The sequence below is a fragment of the Dermochelys coriacea genome, chromosome 22, assembly GCF_009764565.3.
Source record: "Dermochelys coriacea isolate rDerCor1 chromosome 22, rDerCor1.pri.v4, whole genome shotgun sequence".
Taxonomy (NCBI): Eukaryota; Metazoa; Chordata; order Testudines; family Dermochelyidae; genus Dermochelys; species Dermochelys coriacea.
The window spans coordinates 15198474-15217831 of NC_050089.1; the positions used below are offsets into that span (position 1 = coordinate 15198474).

The following is a 19358-nucleotide window of genomic DNA, read 5'->3' on the forward strand; positions in this document are numbered from 1 at the left end:
TCCTCCCAGCCTGAAATTTGATGCAGCAGAGGAGTCTGATTGCAAGATTAATTAGGCATTTTCAAAAACCTGACCTTTGGGGGGAAAAGCGAGTAAAAGATGTACCAGCTGCCCTGATTAGGCTCCCTTTATCTGCAGAGGGATGGATAGAAGCGGGAGTCAGAGTGGAGGAGAACCAGAAGACTCAGTCCTACGTGTGGAATCATTGTGAAGAGGAACTAAGAAAGACTGCGACCCTCTGGATCAGAGCCATGCCACCCTCAACTCTTTGGGCATTTATTGCTCTGCTGCTGTTTGCTTTTATGTTTCAAAGTGAAGGTAAGGAAACATATGGGAAAGTTAGGGGGGGTCGTGTAGGTGTTGAGAGATGGGTAGAAGTATTTTAATACAAACCTGATGGTTTAATTTGGTGCATTTCATGCACAGGATTTTTTTTTTTTAAAAGATACACCCATGTTATCACAATTGATCTATACAGCCTGATGAAGGGGGAACACCCATAACAGGTTATGGAAAGGGTTCTGTGATTCTGCATGTTCAAAGGAGTATCAGAAATGCAAGTCAGGCTCTGGAGTAGAGAAATAAGCAATAGCCTTTGTGACAGGCTAACGGGATGTTTTTAGACTCGATAATTTTAGACTCAATAATAAAAGGCTGCAGAGTTGAAAAGTTTAAGCTTGTTTAGTCAGAGAGGATTAAAAAAGAGAGAGAGAGAGAGAGAGAGAGAGAGAGAACACAGTGATTTACATATCAATTTGGAACCTGTTGCCCAAACACTTGAACTTGGTAAATAGATGTCCCTACTAATGCTTCATTTTTCATAATGGAGGACTAAATATTTTTGGATGACAGTTAACAGAACAGATGAGTTGTTTTCCATGCTCCTACTCCCAAGCAGTGCAGACTCTCTCATAACTATCATTCTTTATTGTTGTCGAACTTTCCCAAGCAAGGGAAGCAATATTGTGGTACCAATGCAGCTGTAAGGTTTCAAAGCAAGGATATGTCTGGGATTTCCTTTGAAGGCAGGTTGGAAACGGTCTTTCATTGATTATCTTTTCTGGCCCCCAAAACTTTTGCATTAGAGTGAGGCTGCAAAAGAGGAAAGGAAGGAATTGCTGTCCTGAGTAAACAATGATAAAAGCAGGGAGAAAAGGGCCAGATCCTCAGCCAGTGTAAATCAGTGTAGCTCCACTAAAGTTAGTGGCCCATGCTGATTTATAACAGCTGAGCTTCTGGCCCAAATATATTTAATGGGGAAGGGGGAGAGACATAAACACAATGAAAAAGCAAAAGTGGCAAGATCAGCTAGGAAGCCACTGCCCTGGAATCAAAGTCAGCAGGGAATCTTGAAGTCACAGCTGGCTGGGCACCTATTGGAAGAAGTCTAGCAAGGTCAGAGTCCCACACAGATAGCAGAGGATGCACTAGACAGTTTAATGTTGGCCCCTTCCAGCCTTAATCACTTTATACTTCATAATGGGTCGCTCACTAAAAGCTACTGTCACATCATCTAACCCCTTCCCCCCACCTCCCAGCTCCACCAGCAATCAACGTTGTTCATGGTGTTCCTCACTTTGAAAGTTTGGGAAGCTACAGCCAGCTCCCTATAGTGCCCGCTCCCCTCTGGCATATGCAGGAACCACAGGGTGTTTGAGGAAACCAACTTTAACCAACCAGCAAGAATTTCACATGGACTTTAATGCCTTTTTTCTTTCTAGTGAGTGCAAACACACATAAAATGCAGTTCCTGGGCTGTGGACCTGCCTCCCCTGTGCTCAGAGTCCCCCTCTCCATGCCAATGAATGCTATTTTAAATTACATGCCATAGATAATACAGATCTCATCCTATTAGCCCAGCCTCATCTTAGTTCCAAGTCTAGTTTTAACATCTGGCTTGAAAATGATTAATAAGCTTTGAGCACTTACCCTCCATCTTCAGTGAGCAGCCAAGCCCATTAGAGATGAGGAGTTGGACTGTTTTCCCTCCATTCCCTTCTTCTGAGCTCCATGCTCCTTGTGTCTGTTACTCAAGCACTCCTGGTTACCCAAGGAAACACAGAGTTTTAGAAACAACTTCAGCAGGAAGTGTGAAAGAAACAAATCAGATCCATGGAGCCTGCTTTACCCATACCCCAGAGCATTTGCAGTGCCTCATTGTTCATTATACGAGTTTGCACCTTCCCCTAAAGCATTTGGAGACAAGATGCAGGACGAGATGACACCTGACAATTTCTGTTTTCTCATCCTACAATGAGACAAGCCCCAGGGCTACTGAGAACTCAATTTTCCCTCAGGATCACAGTGATAGTGATACTAATGTGTGCCAATGAACAACACAGATCTTCTAGGAAAACTCACCATTTAATAAGCCTGAATGGGTCTCATTTCTACACACAGGAGACCTACGGGTAAAGCCACAATAGAAAATACCTGGAAGGAAAAAAGCTGCCTCTTTGTTTAGAGATTGATGCAGAAAAGTGAGATTTCTCCCAAGATACCTAGGCAAAGGGGGGGGGGGGGGAAATGTCCCAGCAAATTAGACCTTGGTGTTTCTTTAGAAATCTACTGAATCTGCAAAGATGCAAGTTTAAGGCTCTTATTCCTGCAGAAAGATTGTGGTTGATTAGTTTTGATTTGATGTAAGTAATTCTGCAATGAAGATCTGTGGTCCAAAACTCCAGTCGAATGAAAAAGGGGGCTGACGAAGGGTTCACCTGTTTAAAGATGCTTCCTGAAGCCAATACACCACTAACTGAGGGCTTACGCAGGATGTAAGTAGTGCACAGGGTGTGGGCCGACTTTTCAGCACTGGAGTCACTTCCACCCTAAAGGCGAAGTTGTCCCCCCAGCTACCTGTACGGGTTCTGTCTCCAAGGCCTTGTGTGTGATCTCTGAGTCCTGGCTTCCCTCCTGCTCTGGGCAGCTGCCACTGGGAGCTGTCCAGCAGCAAGCCTGCTGAAGAGAGAGGCTGGCGTCGCGTGTTTTCATACCAATGTTGCCTGTAAGAGGTAAAGGCCCAAAGGCGAAACTCCCGATGACTGGAACTTCTCAGCTTGGCAAGGCTGGGTATGTCTACACTGCAGCAGGGAACGTGCCTGCCAGGCCAGGTATTCAGACAAGTGCTAGCTCTGCCCAAGCTAGCATGCTGAGCCTAGCAGTGGGGATGTTGCAGCACTGCAGCGGCTGGGGTTAGCCATCCAAATCCAAGCAGGCCCAGCCCATTGGGTCTGAGTTACAGGATGATTGCTGTTAAACTCTTTGACTCACCTGAAAATTTAAGGGAAGGGGGGTTGATTTGGGAACATATGAGATTTTGATTTTTCACCCAATTCAGGATTAAAGGGGAAAAAAAAATCAAATTCTGAACTATCATCAGGATGGGAAATCTGTTTCCCACCCAGCTTTATTTCTTGCTCTCTCATGTGCACACACAAACACATGGCAAGACTAGGTTACCTACTGAGGTGTCTGAATTCTACCAAATTTTCTCTTCTTCTGAGCTTACACAGCACTGACATGAAGAAGAGCTCTGTGGAGCTCAAAAGCTTGTCTCTTTCATCACAGAAGTTGGCCCAATAAAAGATATTACCTCACCCACCTTGTCTAATATCCCAGGACCAACATGGCTACACCATCACTTCAAATACAGAGTTTCGAAGGGCCAGCCCCAAAAGCAAACCTTTGTGAGCCAACTATGACCGGCTGCACCATTAAGGGCCACTTGGAAGAGAGTGTGACAGAGTCTACAGCACAACAACCAAACAGCCTGTTTTCCTCACCCCCCTCACATCCTCTTTTGCCTTATATGGACCTGGTGGGGGCTCATGAGTCCAGCTAACTTGGAGACATTATAGGTCCTCTGTAAAGCTTTTTTGTTTTTGTTTTTTTCAAAAAAGATGAAAGGCCCCTTCATAGACAGCTTTTCCCAAGTCCCTGCAGATCTATTCCTGTCAGCTCCTTTTATTACATGTGAATTGTGCTCTGGTTAGACAGTCATGTTTGCGGGCTGAGCTGCAAACGGGGTTCTGTGACTGACTTGACTTTCACTTCACAAGTTGCCTTGCAAACAGGAGCACTGTATTGGGGGCAATCTTTTATGCACTCAATGCTCACAGCATTAATGCAGAGAGCTTGCAGGACTGTTTGGAGGCCTGACTTTCAAGATACCAACAAGTCTAAGTATCAACAAGTGCTGCTATTTAACTACAAAGTGAATAAAATTGCGTTCAGAGGTTCCAAACGGACAGCACTGGTAAGTGGGGACTTGATCCCCTATCTCCAGGACAGGTACAGCCCAGGCAGTGGCAGAGAAATCTTTTCTCACACACCCTATCCCCCACCAGTCACCCTTGTGGCATTTGTGGTGGGAGGAAGGAAGGAAGGATTATTGTCCACATTTTACAGATAGAAAACAGAGACAAATTAAGTGATTTGCCTGGGTCACACAGGGATTCTGTGGCGGGGGAGAACCTGAAGCCAGATTTCTGGAAGTCCCAGACCAGTGCTTCAACCACAACGCTGTCCTTGCTCTTCAACTTTCTGCTGCAATATTTGAAAAAGCATTCCCTCAGCAGGAACAAACCAACCAAGCCATGCTTCCTTAAACACAGCGTTTTGTTGCGGGCCAGTGACTGGAAATTAACTCACTCTCTCAATCTCTCCCCTCACCCCATTGCCAGACTCGTTCTGGGGGTTTGATGGTAATGTTGTGACTGATTGGTGTGAAGGCGCCAACCAGGGAGCAGTGTTTCATTACTACCCTACTAAGGCATAGGATCACAGCTATCACAACTTGTGATGGGCCCCTCATTCATTTTTAATCCCACCAGCTCTGCTAACACTTATTAGGCAGAAAGGAGAGCTACAGTCCATAACTCCTTTCCTTTTGTCAGTTCAACACGGAAGGAGAGGAGGAGCCCAGCTAGCTGGTTTGCTGGGCAATAACGAAAGCTATGATGGTGTATGGAGATGGCTTGCAGAAAATCTAGGCTTCTAGGGTTTGATGAGGCACCACTGGAGTCAAATGCAAGGCTCCCATTGACTTCAGTGGTGCCAGAGCAAGACCTTAAACCATCCCCACATCACAGCTGATTGTGGGGGCAGCCAAGGAGGGAGGAACAGACCAAGCAATGGATATTTGACCGATATCCAGGCAAACCAGCTGCTCTGCTGTTGCTTTCCAAAAAAAAGTCTGGCTGTAAAAACATTGGCCAAGACCACTTGGAAGCTTTCACAATGGATGAAACTCTCAGAACTTGATCCAAAGTCCATTGCACTCCATGCTAAGACTACCATTGACTTCAATGGGCTTTGGATCAGGCCTTCAGTCACATAAATACTCTTTAAAAAAATAAATTAAAGAGGTAAATGAATTAAACATCTTGGTTTCTCTTTAGTTTCAGCCTCTTCCTCCTACTCCTGTGCCCTCCACTTCCCTGGGATAATTTGATTTAAAAAAATACTGAGGGAAATTTTAAATATTCCCTGGGTAGGAATAGTCTCACCTCTGCCATTGATCCTTGCCCATGTCTGGAGACGATGGATCTAGAAGCTAAAACTCCTTCACATGTCATCTCGTACCCAGCTCCCACAGAAAGCCCAGGGAGAAGAGCCGGGAGCTATCCATGCACTGAGCTAGCAGGGTGGCTTTGTGGAAAGAAAATATACATTAACCATGAGGTTATCTTGCTGTAAATCCTGTTCCCATTAGTAACACAGGCAGCCACCTTCCGAGTGCCCCCTTATGGCCAGAGGTCCCTCTAAGACACCTGGCCTCTGTTTTCCCCTCTTCAGAGCCCTGGAGAAATCCACAGTCCACAGGCAGTTCAAACAATCCCCACAAGGGGCCCCTATTTATTTAGTCTTCTGATACACGATGGATCTCCAGGCCCCGACCCCACTACAGCATCTCTCTCCTGATCCAAAACTCCATGGAGCCTTTCAGAAAAACAGTACATAAACTCAGTCTTCATCCCAGTTTCAGCTGGGCACATCCCCACCACTCTAAGCGCCTGTCTTTCTGCTCCCCAGCAACCTCCTGCCTGGAGTTTGTTCTTCTCCACAGTCCTTTCCAGTTGCAGTCTCTTCCCTGCTTGGACAGGGTCTCTCTCAGGTCTACCTACCTGGAGAGCTCTCTCACTCTGCCCTGCTTCTGATCTTTTCTCCTGCTGACACAGAGCCCTGCAGGAGCATTCTTAGACCCTGCAGCATCTGCAGATATAGCTTCCCCTTCACTGCCACTTCCTGTTCCTTTTGTACTGGAGCCACCTGATTCCTCTCAGGTGGGACTGATACTATAATCAGGGTTGGCTTAGCCCCAGGCTCTGCAGCCCATGAGGCAGGCCACCCTGTTACACCAGCAATATGCACTCTGTGCTCTTTTTGAATGGAAGAAAGATCAAATCCCTTTGAGTATGTGCGGACCTTGGGCAGGACAATTTCAGAATGCCCAAAAGTTATCTGAGAGGCAGAAAGATGTTCTTGCAGTACTCTGAGCAGATGGAAGCCAGACTATAGGCTGCAGTAGTTCAGATTAGTGGAGCTCCCCATCCCACAGCCAGGCTGCATTGCAGGGTCTTAAGCCCAGCCCATATGCCCTGGAGGAGGCAGTTCCACATGGTGAGCCAATGAAGTGCTTCTCTGTTCTCTAGTTGACAGGAGCCACACCAAGCCAGTCTTGGGTGGGAGTCACTCCCCACCTGAGATGATCTGGCAGGTGCTGCACTGAGCTGGTCTTGGTTGGAAGCTACTTCAGCCAGACTGAGCCATGCTTTGCTGGGAGTCGGCTTTCCCCGAGCCAGATCGCTTTGCATTGATTGTGCAGCAGCATGGAGAGAGAGGGAATGGGGAAGATGAGGCACTGAGCAGGTTCATGCCCAGAAATGAGTCCAAGGAAATGTGATTTTTCCCCTTAGCTGCTTGGAAAGGAAACAACAGGACTTTGAATTCTGCCAAGCCAGCCCTGCTCCAGCTCTCCGACTACCTGCTGACTCATTACAGAAAGGGTGTCCGGCCAGTTCAGGACTGGAGAAGGACAACCAACGTAGCCATTGATGTCATGGTATATGCCATTCTCAGTGTGGTAAGTCCTCTGTTTTGCCACTGAGCCCAGAAGCCCTAACACTTCTGGGGCTGAGGAGTGGAGGTAAGTACCTCTGAGCCTAGGGAGGTTCATATGTCACTAAGTTTTTCCACATCCAGGGTGAAGCGAGGAGACACATCCTCTTTAGGAGTTGGACTTAGGTAAACTAGGGCAAATCACTTGGAGCCATGTCTTCAAGTGCTCAGAAACCATTTAGGCACCTAATTAAGGGTGAGATTTCCAAAGTGCTCAGAACCCAACATGCTGAGATGATTTGGAACCTGGCCCTATGTATAATTTAACAATATTCAATGCACCGTGCCAGAGAGGCTTGACCACAGACAAGGCTGAGTTGCTACAAGAAGCCATCCACACACATCCCTTACTCCTAACTGAAAGAAATTTGCTCTAAAATGTGCTGGATCAGTGACTGTATCTGAAGGCACCTCTGTCAACAGAGCAGTTAGAGGACAGACAGGTCTTCTGGTGGGGAAAGCTGAAGAACTTAAGAAGGTCCATCAGTGTCCCAAAGGATCTGCAATCAGATGTTTTTTTGCTTGTTATTTTGCCATTTCCTCACCTTCTCCTCTTGTGTTCTTGCCAATTGATCCCCATTGACATCTGGAACCTGGTGATCATTTGTATCCAAGCCCTTCCTGATAACTTGGGCCCTTGGCACTGACGACAGCTAACATCAATATCAGTAACCCCTAAGCTGTAAAATGCCCTTTGCCAATTTCACCTTTGCTTTTTATTTCCAACAGGATGAAAAAAATCAGGTGCTGACAACCTACATTTGGTACAGGCAGGTGAGTGGCTGGAATCCTCCCAGATTTACAAAGCTCTGAATCAATTTTTTTCTCTTGCATTCTCCTTTGGTGGGACTTGCCTAGGTCCCTTCCAGGATTTTATCTCTTTTATCCCTTTTATCTCTGCAGCGACGGCACCCACAGTAACATGGCAATTTCTCAGACACCCCTGGAGATGCTGAGAATGCTTTGTGCTCAGGAGCCATGTTCTCCTTGGGGGGTGGTGGCCTGTGGGGACTTTTTGTTGGAGATTGTCAATGCCTCTGTGAAGGCAGGCATGCTGCCTGCTTCGCCGAAGGAAACTTAGGCATATCTGCTACTCAAGCAGCTGTCACTTGACAATGACAATCTGGCCAACTACTGACTTGTATTCTAACTTCCATTTTCCTCATGGGGAGGAGGGAGTTTACTCCCACAGCTCCAGGATAGGAGGAGAGCAGTGGGACATTGAAATCAATGGGGAATCCCCCTTGGCATCCACATGAGAGTTCTCACTTTCTTTTCACCCAGAGCTCCCCAAGCAGACCATCCTTTTCTCTTTGGCTATGAATCTGCCTGGATGAGAGAGCCCTATGGGCTCCGGCTAGTTCTCAGCTAACCTAATTCATCCCAAAATGAGAAATGCAGCCAAATGAATAGCTAGATATATATCCACAGAGTCTCCAGAAGATTAAAACAGTGCACAGACTTGCCCCAACACCAAGAAGACATCCCCTTATGCAGTATGTAGTCAACACATAAAACCCAGCACCCTCTGGAAAGCAGAGAGACCGGTGGTTCAGAGCGTGTGCACATGGATGATAATGTCCTAGCTTAGTGCAGCAAGGTCAAAACCATCAGAGGATAACCAGTAGCATGTGGGGCACAGAGCTATAGGATTAGAGGGGAATGGGTGAATGCTTTAAGCTTTGTACAGTTGGTCAAGTACAGTAATTGGGAAGATAGGCTTTGCTTTGTATCTAATACTCCTGCCAGAGGTGGGGAACCGGCCTGGAATTGATCCTGCTGCCTAAGTCTCTTCTTATCTCACTTCTGCAGCACTGGATTGATGAGTTTCTCAGGTGGAATCCAGAGGACTTTGATAACATCACGCAGATGTCCCTCCCCACCGAGAGCATCTGGGTACCAGACATCCTCATCAATGAGTTGTAAGTGCAGCAAAGTTCTCCGACAACAGCCCATGGGGCCTGGAGATTTAACTCTTTCCCCCCTCCCCCGCAAGTTCACATCCCACTTTGTATTCCCAGCACTGCTGCTGGTTTGCACAGAGTTGGCAATATCCCCACATACCATACACTGCAGATGGGAATAGCTTGGGACATTTCCAATGCTGGCTGACTATAAACGTTCATAATTACCCTTGCTGCATTTGGGGTGGAATTCAGATATTCAGAGGAAGGTTTTGTACAGGAAACACAATGCAGGGGCAGCTGCAGAACTGTCAACCCTTCCTCGGGAAAGAAATCTATTGTTCTTAACCATCTCTATTCTGCTAGGATTTAAGGAGCTGCCATGATCTCAGGCACTTGCCACCCTTTTAAAAACTTTATAGCTTTGCTTTGTGCAGTGTGATAACTTCAGTGAGGCGTTCCCGGTACTAATCAGAGGGAGTGTGTCCATAGAGAGAGTCCTACGGCAATGCTAATGAGATACAAAGGTGTAGGGCTGTGTGCAAACTCACCAGCCAGAGAAGTTAAAAAAAAATATCAAAGCCCCAGCTAAAGTCATTTCCCCCCTTTCCTTCAAGGCTCACTTTGTTTCCAAACACATGACTCAAAACCAGACCAAATCAATCCCCAGCTATCAGCTCACCAGCCCCTCTGAGGCCTTTCCAACCCCAGCCAGCTGGGAGGACCCAGGACTCAGCTTTCCTCTAGAGTATTCTCCTTTGCACCACTTCCTCTCTTCCTTTTAGAACAATGTGACCAACCCAAACCCAGTAATCCCATATGCATCAGAGAGGCCTTGTCACCAAAGGTAACTGTTGTATGTGTCTGGCCTTTGAACGTTAAGGAGTCTGCCATAGTCTCTTGTGCTTCCTACAAGTATTATTTGTATTACAGCAGTGCCTAGAGCCCCAGCTGAGATTGAGGCCCTGCAGTGCTGGGTGCTGTACACACAGGCAGTAACAGAAAGCCCTGCCCTGCAGAGCTAATAGTCGAAACAGACAAGTCACCCATTGAGAGAAACATTGGAGCTATAGCTTGGCTGAGTGGGGGTGATGCTGGTAACTGAAGATGGGGGATGACTGGTTGCGGGAGGGTTTGCGGTGGGAAAGAAGAGATGGGTCCACAGAGCTGGAGAGTCAGTAAACCTATAGGTTTCTTTGGGGAACAGATAGGATGGGCTGCTTGGCTCCTTGGAGAGGTTCCTGGGCAGGAGTCAGCTGGCAGCAACAGGCTCTAACCAGAGACCTTTGCATGGTCTCAGGCTGCTGGACAGACCAAGCTTTGCCTGCTTCAGGCTGCCCAATGCCCTGCCAGGAACTTGAGGGTCACATCTAGTGGGTATCACAGCTGCTACCATTCCTAACAGAGACACTCTCCCAACTGTCCCGGCTAGCCGGGCTTGGGGCACTCCCAACCACTGCAGCTGGCATTTCACCATGGTAGAAAAGAGCCAGAGGACGCTGCTTTATTTGTTTATTTTTTTGATGGGGGCGTTCTCATTCTTTGTGCCCTTCAGCGTGGATGTGGGCAAGTCCCCAGACATCCCATACGTCTACATCCGCTACCACGGGGAGGTCCAGAACCTCAAGCCGATCCAGGTGGTGACTGCCTGCAGCCTGGACATCTACAACTTTCCCTTTGACGTGCAGAACTGCTCGCTCACCTTCACCAGCTGGCTGCACAATAGTACGTGACAAGTGGCCCTGCCTTCTCCACTGCAGCCTGCCCTTCAGGGGTCTTGGGAAGGGAGGGATCAGGCCAACTAAGAAAGCCTCCAGCTGTGTGGGAAGTCAATATGACATGGTCTGGGACTCCATAGCTCGCAGCCATTTGGTGGGTCTCAGTTTCATTCCCAGTGGACATTGCAAAAGGCACAAAATGGTCCTCTTACCAGCAGGGAGAGCAAGGACTGAACTGGCTGGGCTCCCTGGGTCAGTGCTGGGCTCATTGGCACAGGCAGCCTGGGGTTAGCTTGTATTGTTAGCCCATGGCCGCCCAAGGAGGGACAGAGCAGGGTAAGAGCTAGCGGGGCAGAGGATATCATGGAGCAATCACAGTCTCTGGGAGCACGCTGGCTCAGTGCAGCCCATGCCTCACCCCCCTAGCCCTAGCAAATAGGGAACGCATGCAGGCCAATCCATCTTTGTGAACAAGGAGAGAAGAGGAATATGGCCGGGAAGGGAGGAGCGTGACGCTCCCAGATTTTGTAGGATGGCTCTGGGCCTGGAGTGTGTCAGCAGTGTTGGGGGAAGATGTCCCTTCCCCTCAGGCCCCCAGCCCTGATGTCCACCTCTCTTCCACCCCACAGTCCGCGACATCAACATCTCTCTGTGGCGGCAGCCCGAGCTGGTGAAATTTGACAAGAGCGTCTTCATGAACCAGGGGGAGTGGGAGCTCCTCTACGTACTCAGCCAGTTCCGGGAGTTCAGCGTGGAGGGCAGCGACAGCTATGCCGAGATGAAGTTCTATGTAAGGGCCCTCCCCTGGTCGGGTGTGGGCTGTGGGAGACGGGGGGGGCGGAGAACTGAGCTGGGGAAGCACCAAGATGCAGAAGGCAAATGGTGCCATTCTCTCTCTACTTGTGCAATTGATCTCCTGGCTCTAAAGCGTGCAGAGGGGTTGCTAAGCAAACCCCATAGCATGTGCCTACCTGAATATCATGGTGGGGATAGCAAGGACTGTTGCAACACAAGCTGCAGCACATCACTCATACAAGGGGACAGGACTCCCAGGCTAGGTCCACTCCAGTGCAGCTCTCACCTGGTCCGCTCACGGGAGGCAAACAAGGTCACTCAGCATGGCTTCTACCTGATGGCCAGCTTCCCCCTTTGGGTCCAGCTGCTGCCTACAGACTGCAGAGCTTCCCCCAGAGCTTCCTCCTGCTTTGAGCCAGAGTTAGTCGAACATCCAAGAAACACACACAGAGTAAGCCCAGATGTTGTTTGTTTGACGCATATGAGCAGCTGTTTTCCCCAGCACAAAGTGGTTCTATAGCTGGGGCCCCCCTTCCAGGGCAGGGCAGTTCCTTCTGCTTCCGGGCCATAATACGGCCGTAGAGCATTAAAATTCTCCAGTGCTGATGGTCCGAGGATCCAAGCCACTACAGGCGTGTGGCTTAATGGGCTGTTTATTGGGCAGCTGGTGACTATAAATAAGGAGCCCAGAAGGTGTGCTGTGGTGGAGCATGTGCATGGAGGAGCAGCTTTACAACCGGAAATGCAGGCCAGCTGAGCCGGATGCCCTTGCTCTCAGTCTGTGCTATGCCCATGGGCCTGGGCCCTTCATTTAGAATGGGGGCGGCCAGGCAATAGCCAGTCTCAGCTCCACAGGTGCCCTGCCAAGCTGCTGCTGCCAGTTCAAAAACAGACCAGGGGGTCACACGTTAGAGCGCTCGGGGTGAGAAGCAGGCAATGCTCCCCACAGCAAAGGCATGTGAGCATGGCTGCCGCAGAGAGGAACACACCACAGCCGATGCCATATGTGCCTGCAGAACACACAGGCCCCTGATGCCAGCAAAGCTCTTGGCCTTTCACTTCTGAGAGGGTTGCCTGGCAATAACAGGCCCCAGTAGTGGTGAAGGGGAGCCAGGCAGCCACGGGCCTTTATTCCCGGATGGCCTCCTCCTGACAGGGAGCTCTCCACCTTCCCCCACCCCCTCTTGTGCTGGCAGGTGGTCATCCGGAGACGGCCCCTCTTCTACGCTGTCAGCCTGCTGCTCCCCAGTGTCTTCCTGATGGTCATGGACATTGTGGGGTTCTACCTGCCTCCCGACAGCGGGGAGAGGGTCTCCTTCAAGATCACCCTCCTGCTGGGCTACTCTGTCTTCCTGATCATTGTGTCGGACACGCTGCCGGCCACTGCCATCGGGACCCCACTGATAGGTATGATAGATAGGTTATGATAGCTAACATGGTTACCTAGGTGCGTACACATCCCCGGTTGAAATCTAGCATCTGTCTCCCTCGTGGAGTCCACAGCCAAGAAAGGGCTGGTGGTGATAGTCTGGGGCAGATGAACTGTATGGCCGGAGGAGCTGGTAGGACAGTGCATTGGACAGAAGTGTGTGGGGGTGCTGTGAGTTGGGCATAAGGACCATTAGCAGAGCTGTGGGAGGGAGAAGATCAGAACTAGGATAGCAAGAGATGGGGGCTGTGGGTCAGGGTTGAGGTGTACTGGCAGAGCTGTGTGGTGCTAGGGAGGCCAAGTAGCAGGGCCTGCTGAGGGCCAGAATTACAGGCTGCCTGCACAGCTCCAAGTGCACTTGAGGACAGGAACAACAAGGCTGGTGTATCAAGACTGAGGGGAATTGTCAGAGCTGGGTGTGGGGTGACTAGGACAGGAATAGCCAAGATGCTGGTTGGGTCAGGGTTGAAGTAATTCGCTGAGCTGCCAGGGGTCCCGGTAGGGCTGGAACAGGAGGGGGTACTACATGTGAGGAAGTCCTAACATCATTGAGAGAGGTGGGTACAGAGAGCTCATCCAGGCCCTGCCTGTACCGTGCCTAGCTCTAGCCGAGAGACTGACCCTGCTGACCATGGACCATTGCTGTCTTCCCTTGGCAGGCATCTATTTTGTTGTGTGCATGGCCTTGCTGGTCATCAGCCTGACTGAGACCATCCTGATCGTGCGCCTGGTCCACAAGCAGGATCTGCAGCCTCACGTCCCTGACTGGGTCAAGCACCTGGTGCTGGAACGAGCCACCATCCTGCTCTGCATCCGTGACAGGAAGAAATTCTACCCCAGCAGGACACAGAGTTCGGACATCAGCCAGCACCCAGAGAACAATGACAGCACAGGTACGAGCTGTGGCACTGGGAAAGGGGGTAAGGGCCGCAGGGAGCTGGCATCTTGGCTGCACGTTACTATCACAACCAAGGGAGGAATAAGCTGCATGGAATTAGAAAGAACTCAGGGCTCACCTGGTAGAGCTAGACCATGATGCAGGGAAGCAAAAACACCCAAGTCTGCATGATAGGGTCAGTGTTGAACCCAAATCCTCCCAGGGCATTAGCCCCAAAACGTGAGAGGGGCACCCCACTGCTCTCAGCGGGACCCCGGGGAACAGCTCTGCCCAGGAAGTCCATGGGGCACATGAAGGAGCAATGGAGCAGGATCCCCTTTGGGCCACACAGCTCGGGGACATTGGCCCTATTGCACACCAGGCATCTTCACTCCCTCTGGCCCCGGGGCAATGGTGTCAGAGCATGACCCTTCTTTGGAGCACAAGTCCCTTGGCCTAGCACTTAGAGAAAAGGGACATACTGGATTTAACCCCCCTGCCTGCCCCCAGAGGCTGTTTGCTGTAAGAGAGGGTGGCTCTGGGCCAGACACTGGGGAGGGGGGGCTCAGAACCCCACCTCTGGGGTGGGATAATGCCCAGCACAGCCAAGCTCAGCAGTGCAGGGCCGGGACCTCTGAAAGGCTGCCCCCTCTCTCTCTTGTTCCTGCAGCCAAGCTGAACCACTACGGCTGTGAGAACCTCCGCGAGTATGAGAGGACGGCAGGCGCAAGGCCATTGCCAGCGCCCCCAGCACAAGGAGAGAGCTCCCCAGTGGTGGAGAGCATACTGCAGGAGATCGCTGCCATCCGCCAGTTCCTGGAGAAGCGCGACGAGTTCCGCGACGTTGCCCGCGAGTGGCTCCAGGTGGGCTACGTGCTGGATGTGCTGCTCTTCCGGGTGTACCTGGTGGCTGTGCTGGCCTATAGCATCACGCTGGGCACCCTCTGGTCCATCTGGCAGTACGCATGAGCCGTGCCGGTCTCTGCAGGCAAGAGTTACAGGGTGCTCCACTGCCATGTTTTAAAGGGGTCATTCCCAGCTCCACGGACTCCCCTGTGTATTCTAACCACAGAGATCCAGGGCCTAGCAGTTCTTCAGCAGCACTGCCGTAGCATAGGTGGGCTCCAAACACCATGGCTGGGAGATGTTTAGAGAGGGATGAACAAGTTTTAATTAAATCTGAGCCAACACTAACCTTAGCCTAACCCCCTTTCCGGTCTCCAACTAACTCCCTTCCCACTCGCATGCCGCACACCTACTCCGCCAGTCCCTTTCCAGCTCCTCTCTCATTTTCATCAGGATGCAGAGAGCAACATCCCACCACACAGGCTGGCCTCCCTGTGCATCCAGCCACAGCAGAAGCAGGAGATGGTGGGAATATACCAAGGGAACTTGAATGTGCACAGTTCCCAGGCTCACATGCCTCGACTGCTGGGTGCTGAGCTGACCAGAGCCCGAGGAGGGTGACTTAGTCCCAGTCCAGACCCAAACAGCCATCCATTTGTTTATGGGGTGGGGGGCTCTCAGCCATCTAAGCCTAGCCTCTCCATGCCACCTCAGTGCCTTGCTGGCTCTGCGGGGTGCTTTCCTGACATCTATAGCAATCCATGTGCCTTTTCAGCCCCTTACATCTCTTATCCTAGCTCTTACCGTACACTTCAGCAAGCAGGATTTTCTTGTCAGAGTATTTCTTTCAGGTTACTGTGTAGCAAGTAAGTCTCTGTGAAGGTTCAATAGCTGCATGCTGCCGGGAACAGCCGGTAATTTGATGGCATGACTCTTTTGTAAATAGCATCCCACATAGACTATGTGCTGTGTATGGTGTTTAGTTACCAGTTTCAATTGTCTTATCCAAGAGATCTTGGAAAACTAAATAATAAACTGGATGTTTCATTCACTAAACCGAAGAGGACAGAGAGTGACTTCATGTAGTGGCACGTGGGTGCTGGATAAATCCACTCGGCAAGGTGACCACAGGAAAGCATGGTAGATAATTGGAAAACGTCTCCAGAAAGGGCACTCCACACTGGCCTAACCCTGCTCCCATGGGAGCAGAAAAAGTCCAACGCTGAACACGTTCGCACCTCCCGCCCTACACGCCTGGGATTGGAGTGCCAGGAGTGTTCAGCACCAGGGACAGAGACTAGAGGAGAAGAGCACCGATTGACGGCTGTGTGTGGCGGGCAGGAAGGAGGGGCTGTGTAAATGCTTCTCAACTTTGCTGAAGACTCTCTTGCTCCTTCCCTTTAAGCCTAATTAAGGCAGCGGCCCATTCACTTGGCACATACTGTGTCAGGCTCACACGTGGCTGGGCACAGGGGCAAAGAGCAGGGATCAATTGCACCTAGCACAGTGGTCTCCTGGTCCACGATTGGAGTGCCTCAGTGTGACCACAATCTGACTAAGCCCTTGGGGTGGCTGTGGAGGTGCTGGCCATGGGGAGCCCACTTTAATGTCACAACTTCCATCTCATCTGTGCTCCTTGGTCAGCTTATCCCATCAGCTCTCTTTGCCCATCAATTCTGTTGTAGGGCATGAAATCCTCATATCTACGTGCACATGTGGACACTGAAGGCCAGAAGTTCAAAGCCACATAGACTGGTGTCAATACCGTGGTGTCACGTCCACCATTCCTGCCCCTCTGCCACCTGGCACATTGCCCAGTGCTGCCTAATAGCATTGGCACAGGAGAGCCCCAAGTGCACACTTCACACGTGTAACCCATGCCACCACAGTCTACCCTCCTCTCCCACCCTGACCTGCTGGATCCTTGGGCTTTATACTAAAGGCTTCCTGCCATGTGGCTCTGGAGCTCCTACCCTGCAAGCACAGACAGTGAAATGGCCTGCTTTGGCCATCCAAGAGAGAAGAGCTGAGGTTGGGCGAGATCAGGACCAAGCTGGAGGACACAATACTTAATTCTCATGGATCCAGAAACACTGAGCCTCCTGCAGCCACAGGCCACTTCTGTAGTCTCTGGAGGCTGGGCTCTCTATCTATGTGTTGTCTCACATGGCTGATTCAGAGAGAGCTGCCTTTTGTAGCTGTAACGGGTGAGGCTGTGTGGTGGGATAGGAAGTGAGGTGGAAGGGACTAAATTCCAGAGGTGACCAAATGGAGGCAAAGCTGGGGCCAATGCAGGAAGAAATGGAGCAAGATGGGAACGGGGACATGGGACCTGCCTCTCATTGTCACATTCTAGTGCTCTTCATTGTTCACCGACTCCACCTAGCATCTATTATTGCCCACACAGCTAGCCTAGTTCCTTCCCGAGTGTCCCTTCCTTCCTCTCACTCCATTTGCTACAGCTGCATCCCTTATGGTGTCTCCATCACATGCAGCGGTTGCTCTCACTAACTCCATCAGCACAGGATAAAGCTCTCTCTTGCCTGCCATTTCATCAGAACCAGCTGCTCACCAGGCTTTGCATGTTTCTTTCCCTCGCCTGCCTGTATTGCATGCTTGGCCAACAAAACCTCCTTCAGATTCCAGTTTTGCTGTATGGTAGCTAGAAAGCACTAATAGAGTGATGACAGGCTCAGCTCAACACATCGGTGGGCTGACAGGATCACTCTCCACCTCCACCAGGGCCAAGGTGCAATGCTTCCCTGGGTTGAGGAGGTAATTCCACTGTGCACAGCAGTAAGGGAGGGAGCCCCCCAGAACCATGGCTGTGCCCAAAAAGGCTGGAGATGAAAGGAAATGCTTCCTTGTTTCCAGAAGCACTCTCTAGTATGTCCTAGTGTTCTCGGGTGAGAAGAATGTGATAAGAATGGTAATTTCCTGCCATAGCCTTGGGAAACCTTATTGAAATCCATGCAAGTATCTTTGCGGTCCATCATATTAAATGAATGGTTTATGTATTATTGTGGGCTGGGATCCTGTGTAACCTCTCGAGGGGGCAGATGTGACAGATACAAGACCTGGCGGCTCAAAAGGACTATACCAAAACAACGGGCCAGACAAGAACAGAACAAACAGCATGAAGTGGTTTTCCTGGGGCATCTCTAGGGGGAGGTGAATGCAAATTCCCCACCTTGAGTTATGCCAAAACCCCAGCCTTTTAAAGCTACGTCCTGAGGAGTGGGCCATTGTCTGCTGACCACCCGGTACATGAGTAGCCCTGTATGCCTCCGACATTCCTCACCTTGGGCGCAAAGCAGAAATCGGAAAGGCAAAGAGAGTCCTCAAGCAGTTGAGCTCCCAGTGCTGCCCACCAGGGGCCTGATGCTGTCAGTGCTTCAGGGTCATCGCCACCAAAGGTTGCTTGTGGAGAAAGTGCATTGCTCCTGGAGACACACAGCTCACAACTCTGACCCATTGCCCGCCCCCAGGGTGATCCCTTGTCTGACTAAGACAAGGCCATGTGCAATATCCTCCTGCCCCCAATCCGTTCCCTTTCTTCCTCACCTCAGCCTGCCACCTTATCCCCGATACAGTCTCCAGGTCCTCATGGGTCTCTCCCACAGGTTCTTGTAGCTCACTGTCAAGCGTCATGGTCCTTAGGTGGCAGCTGTTCCAGGGGAGCCATGAAAAGCTTCCCTGAGCTGGTCTGAACTGGGTGTCATCCCCATTTGTGGGAAGGCTGCTGGCCTGGCTCCATAGCTGAGGTCACTGAGCACATGGCCTCCCGAAGGCTTCACCTGCAAGAAAACTCAGCCATGAGTGACATCTGGGGACCGGGGCAGAGTGGGTTCTTGGCAGCACGACCTGTGTTAATGTGCTGATGGTCGGTAAGTGGCTGGCTATTGATGAGGTGTCCAGTTAAAGAGTTAGTAAGATACTAAATCAGCCCATTGATCCTGGTGAGATCGATGGTGCTACAGACCTGATCACTGCAACGGGCAATTAACATCCTCTGGAATGAGCTGCCTTCATGTAACATCAAACGCTTCAACGGACAAATCCAGTCGGCCCACTGAACCAGGCCCTCCCACTGCAGGGACTACACGTCTGCATGGTCCATGTGGATACCTAGAGTGGGCATGCAAGACCCTGCTCTAGTGCCTTGATGTAAAGAAGGCCCCAGTCTCCCCCCGCGAGCTGAGTCACTGGGTTGAGTTGGGGCTCTGGGGACAGCATTTGCCACCCTGGGAGAGGAATTCTTATAGATGAACTAGAACAATAGAAATTTTAATCCCCTTCCCTAGCCCCCATTAATTTTTGTTTACTTGGGCACTCACCTCTCCCACTAGCCTTCCCCAAACCATGTAAAATGGGAACAGGGACAGGTTCCACACTTCTGCCTCCAACCTCCTCCCCCTGCGCAGCAGAGAATTGCCACCTGAGTGAGTCCTTTGGGGACTGGGCAGGAGTTACCTGGGACTCACCTCACTGGAACAACCCCAGGTGCTGCCTGTCTGCAAAGCCCACAGCTGTGGGGGACCCCAGAAAGAACTATCCCTTTAGCCAGTCCCAAAATGCTCAGGCCAGATCTTGGGGGGCCAGAATGTTTGGGAGGAGGAGGGAAAGCATGTTTCACCTGCTGCCTTCAAATGCTAAGGCCAGCTCTGTGC

General features: G+C 50.6%; 2 protein-coding genes and 1 long non-coding RNA gene across 5 annotated transcripts in view; 1 reads left to right on the forward strand and 2 right to left on the reverse strand.

Annotated features, from left to right (window-relative positions):
* The window catches only part of USP28 (ubiquitin specific peptidase 28), a 125761-nt gene that overhangs the window by 91253 nt on the left and 15150 nt on the right, over positions 1 to 19358 (reverse strand). For all 3 annotated transcript variants that reach the window (XM_043501067.1, XM_043501066.1, XM_043501064.1), the window contains exon 2: positions 18253 to 18485. In XM_043501067.1, coding sequence (XP_043357002.1) covers positions 18253 to 18339 — 87 coding nt within the window. In that variant the 5' untranslated portion in view covers positions 18340 to 18485. The remainder of the gene's footprint in view (positions 1 to 18252; positions 18486 to 19358) is intronic.
* On the forward strand, positions 42 to 15693 carry HTR3A (5-hydroxytryptamine receptor 3A). Its single transcript, XM_038380661.2, has 9 exons — positions 42 to 318; positions 6918 to 7084; positions 7849 to 7893; positions 8932 to 9041; positions 10579 to 10748; positions 11371 to 11531; positions 12733 to 12943; positions 13625 to 13858; positions 14513 to 15693. The coding sequence occupies exons 1-9, from the start codon at positions 252 to 254 to the stop codon at positions 14809 to 14811; spliced, it is 1464 nt and encodes a 487-aa protein (XP_038236589.1). The 5' UTR covers positions 42 to 251; the 3' UTR covers positions 14812 to 15693.
* On the reverse strand, positions 661 to 6514 carry LOC119846679. Its single transcript, XR_005289941.2, has 4 exons — positions 6126 to 6514; positions 5508 to 5649; positions 1930 to 2040; positions 661 to 1092 (listed from the first exon to the last, which is right to left on the reverse strand). It is a non-coding gene; the product is annotated as an uncharacterized LOC119846679 (long non-coding RNA).

Excerpts from the sequence above, each read along its gene's own strand:
- HTR3A (XM_038380661.2), top strand. The coding sequence starts at position 252 with ATGCCACCCTCAACTCTTTGGGCATTTATTGCTCTGCTGCTGTTTGCT. Across the intron at positions 7,085-7,848 it reads TATATGCCATTCTCAGTGTG|GATGAAAAAAATCAGGTGCT; the intron begins GTAAGTCCTCTG and ends TATTTCCAACAG. Across the intron at positions 9,042-10,578 it reads GACATCCTCATCAATGAGTT|CGTGGATGTGGGCAAGTCCC; the intron begins GTAAGTGCAGCA and ends TGTGCCCTTCAG.